The 4,133-nt window shown below is 41.6% G+C and overlaps 1 protein-coding gene across 3 annotated transcripts in view; it reads left to right on the forward strand.

Moving 5' to 3' along the window:
• The window catches only part of LOC143286911 (organic cation transporter protein-like), a 29,135-nt gene extending 26,209 nt beyond the window's left edge, over positions 1 to 2,926 (forward strand). For all 3 annotated transcript variants that reach the window (XM_076594859.1, XM_076594858.1, XM_076594860.1), the window contains exons 11-12: positions 1,300 to 1,422; positions 2,452 to 2,926. In XM_076594859.1, the coding sequence (XP_076450974.1) occupies positions 1,300 to 1,422; positions 2,452 to 2,496 (168 nt within the window). In that variant the 3' untranslated portion in view covers positions 2,497 to 2,926. The remainder of the gene's footprint in view (positions 1 to 1,299; positions 1,423 to 2,451) is intronic.
• The last annotated feature ends 1,207 nt before the right edge of the window (positions 2,927 to 4,133 follow it).

The raw sequence follows: 4,133 nt of genomic DNA on the forward strand, positions 1-4,133 counted from the left end.
GTAGGTCATGTCTCCTAAAGATGGTGTTCCTGGTAGGTCATGTCTCCTAAAGATGGTGTTCCTGGTAGGTCATGTCTCCTAAATATGGTGTTCCTGGTAGGTCATGTCTCCTAAAGATGTTTTTTTCATGGTAGGTCATGTCACCTAAAGATGGTGTTCTTCCTAGTAGGTCATGTCTCCTAAGGATAGTGTTCCTGGTAGGTCATGTCTCCTAAAGATGGTTTTTTCATGGTAGGTCATGTCACCTAAAGATGGTGTTCTTCCTAGTAGGTCATGTCTCCTAAGGATAGTGTTCCTGGTAGGTCATGTCTCCTAAGGATAGTGTTCCTGGTAGGTCATGTCTCCTAAATATGGTGTTCCTAGTAGGTCATGTCTCCTAAAGATGTTTTTTTCATGGTAGGTCATGTCACCTAAAGATGGTGTTCTTCCTAGTAGGTCATGTCTCCTAAGGATAGTGTTCCTGGTAGGTCATTTCTCCTAAAGATGGTGTTCCTAGTAGGTCATTTCTCCTAAAGATGGTGTTCCTAGTAGGTCATGTCTCCTAAATATGGTGTTCATGGTAGGTCACGTCTACTAAAGATGGTGTTCCTGGTAGTCCATGTCTCCTAAAGATGGTGTTCCTGGTAGGTCATGTCGCCTAAAGATGGTGTTCCTGGTAGGTCATGTCTCCTACAGATGGTGTTCAAAAGGGGTATAGTGAGAGAACGATGACTGAATTTCTTTCCATCATTCTTGGATTCTCTTTATTGTTTTTATTTTTAAGGGGATGGGGTGAGCACAGGGTGATTAAATTTCTTTCCATCTTTCATGGAATCTTTCGATTATTCTTATCTTATTTTACTAAAATGGTAGGGGTGAGAAACGGATGATTAACTGTCTGTCTAGTCTTTTTTATCATGAGAAAAATTAAGGGTGCGGTGGTGAGAAAAGGTTGATTAAGTTCATTTCCGTCTTCTTTCGAATATTTTTATTACTCTTTTTTTGTTTTAAGGGGGTGTGGGTGAGAACAAAATGGTTAAATTTCTTTCCATCTTTCTTGGAATCTTTTTCACGTTTTTGGCAGTACAGTGGGTGGGGTTAAGAAGAAGATGATAATTCATTTTCCATCTTTTTGGAATTTTTTTTTTCAAAGGAAATGGGGTGGGAACAGAATGATTGAATTTCTTTCCATCTTTCCTGTAATATTTTGTTTAAACAATAAAGGGGCGGGGTGAGAAAAGAATGGTTAAATTTCTTTACATCTTGAATTTATCCCTATCATTATTTTTTGATTGATTGATTTTCTTTTTCTTTTCGCAGTACACGTCCCATCCGTCCATTCCTTACGCCGTGGTGGCCTTCCTGATGTTGGGCAGTGCCCTGTGCTTCCTGAAGCTCCGGGAGACCAACGACCAGGCCTTGGAGGATGTCCTGCCCATGAGGGTACTCTCCTCCTCCTCCTCCTCCTCCTTCTCCTCTTCTTCTTCCTCCACCTCTTCCTCCTCCCACACCTCCCTTCCTGCGCTGACTGTGGGCCTTGATTCTCTGGTCACTCCACCCTCCTCCTCCTCCTCCTCCTTCTCCTCCTCTTCTTCCTCCACCTCCTCCTCCTCCCACACCTCCCTTCCTGTACTGACTGTGGGCCTTGATTCTCTGGTCACTCCACCCTCCTCCTCCTCCACCTCCTCCTCGCCCACCTCCCTTCCTGCACTGACCGTGGGCCTTGATCCTCTAGTCACTCCACCCTCGGCCTCCTCCTCCTCCTCCACCTCCTCCACTCCCACCTCCCTTCCTGCACTGACCGTTGGCCTTGATCTCCTCTTTTTATTTAACAGCATGTAAGGGTCGACATTGAAGGTGGGTGTTTTCATATCTTTATCCCATAGAAACTAAACATATAACTCGTATTTATGTGTTCCTCCAATGTCTGCCACCTGATATTAATGAGGCTTTGCATGCACATTCCCAAACGCACAAAAACACATTAATGCATAATGTTACACACTTTTGTTACCCAGTTTCTTTTTTTCCCTTTTCATTTAGTAACAACAATAATTTGCAGACTTTGGACGGTAATATGTTTTCATCCATGTTTTTATTCATGTAAACCAATATTTTCTACTCCAAGCAAAAAACAAACAAACAACTAAAACAGACATGAACACACACACACACACACACACACACACACACTGGCACACACACACACACACACACACACACACACACACACACACACACGGCAAAGTAGACCATAAAGAACAACACAAAAAAACATTAAAAGAAAAGAAAAAGAAAGAAAGAAAGAAAGAAAGAAGCACCTACTACAACCCAAGGTTGAACATTAAGATTTCACGTGAACCGGTTACGTTGGGTACATGTAACGGACCATTCGCAAGCAGACTTCTTTGTTTTTGAATCATGTGAAACGTTTAGAGGTAAAAATCAACATGTTTGTTTTATGTTATCCAGGTACACCCGGTTCGCAGACAACCAACAACAGAGCAGTACACGTGAAGTTTAAAAACACAACGTTAAACTAAATTACCATTGGTAATGTATGGCCTGCTTATGTACATTTTCACTTTTTTCTGGTGGATAGTGATTGTAGGTATATAACCGCCTTTATTCAATCACAAAGAAAAAAAAAAGAAGAAGAAAAGATTTAGACTCAAACGCTATTCATAGTGTACGTCCATTCGTCGGTATAATGCATGGTTCAAAGGTTGAAATATACAATACCATTACAATGTTATTTGCTCAATTTTGTTGTTGGCAGCAGGCATAATGGTCATTGCTGTTATATTTCGCTTGTAATTTTTAAATCAGTTGATATATGTAAATGGTTTATCATACATATGCGTTTTTATGATTTTCTCGTGTGATACCTTTAATCAGATTCAGTATTATTATAAGGCAGTTATTATGAATCAACATTAAAATAAGATACCACGAATGCCTTTGTCGAGTTTTTTTTTCATTTGCGAAAGATTATTGTGTTTACCACACCCACACACACACACACACACACACACACAAACAAACACGCACACACACACGCGCGCGCGGGATCAAACAAACAAACACACACACACACACACACACACACACACACACACACACACACACACACACACACTCACGGGCAAACGAAACAATGTTACTACTTGGACTGACCTTGTTTACATGTTAGCCATCTGAACGGAACAGAGGAATTGTCAGCAGAGATAATTCAAAAGAGCGTAGTGTCATAGAGGATAGCATAGATAGAGAAGACCTGAAAGATATGGTGGCATATTGTTAAGACAGGGACACTGAAAGCAGGGACCAGCAATTTTATATTGAATTCTGGGCTTGACAGGAAGCCAGTGAATTGTTCTCAGCAGTGATGTTTCACTATCATGCCTGGGTGTATGGAGCACGAGTCGGTCTGCATGGTTCTGAATGCTTTGGAGTTCATATAGTTTGTTATCAGGGAGATCAGGTTGGAGAGAGTTGCAGCGACTGTTTCAACACAATACGGTCGTTCTACTTTGATCCATATGTGATACATTGCACCTCCTGTAAGAAAAAAAAAAGACTGTTGATAGCTTCGAATTCAAATACCTGGGATCCAGCAAGCCGCCATTCGATTCCAATCTGCCACAATGGCTGCTGCATCGCATGGAGTACGAGTCGGTCTGCATAGTCTAATCTAGACAGTATGAATGAAACAGTATGTTTCTTGGTAGCAGCAGTAGAAAGAAAAGAGCGAATTTTGCCGAATGTACCTAACTGACAGAACAGTGCGACATAAATTCGTCATGCGATCCACGGAGAGTGCTTCATCTAAGTGCTTGCCAAGGTTTTTAACAGACACGGAGAATGGTATGTCACAGCCAGAGAAGGACTTAGTGCTAAAGGGGACCTGATTCATCTTTGATTTTGTGCCAATGGCAATCAACTTGGTTTTATCTTCATTTATCTTCACGGACATACTCAATACAATTTTCAAACACAGGCTATAATAAGAAAGTCTGATGGATCGATGGAGTTGTGGGCTTGGGAATAATCTGCAGTGATACGATTGACCTGACTGACAGAACTGAGAGGCTGCGTGTGCAGAGTAAATAGTACTGGACGCAGGAATGAACCCTGTGGCACTCCGTACTCCC

The sequence above is a fragment of the Babylonia areolata genome, chromosome 10, assembly GCF_041734735.1.
Source record: "Babylonia areolata isolate BAREFJ2019XMU chromosome 10, ASM4173473v1, whole genome shotgun sequence".
Classification (NCBI taxonomy): Eukaryota; Metazoa; Mollusca; class Gastropoda; order Neogastropoda; family Buccinidae; genus Babylonia; species Babylonia areolata.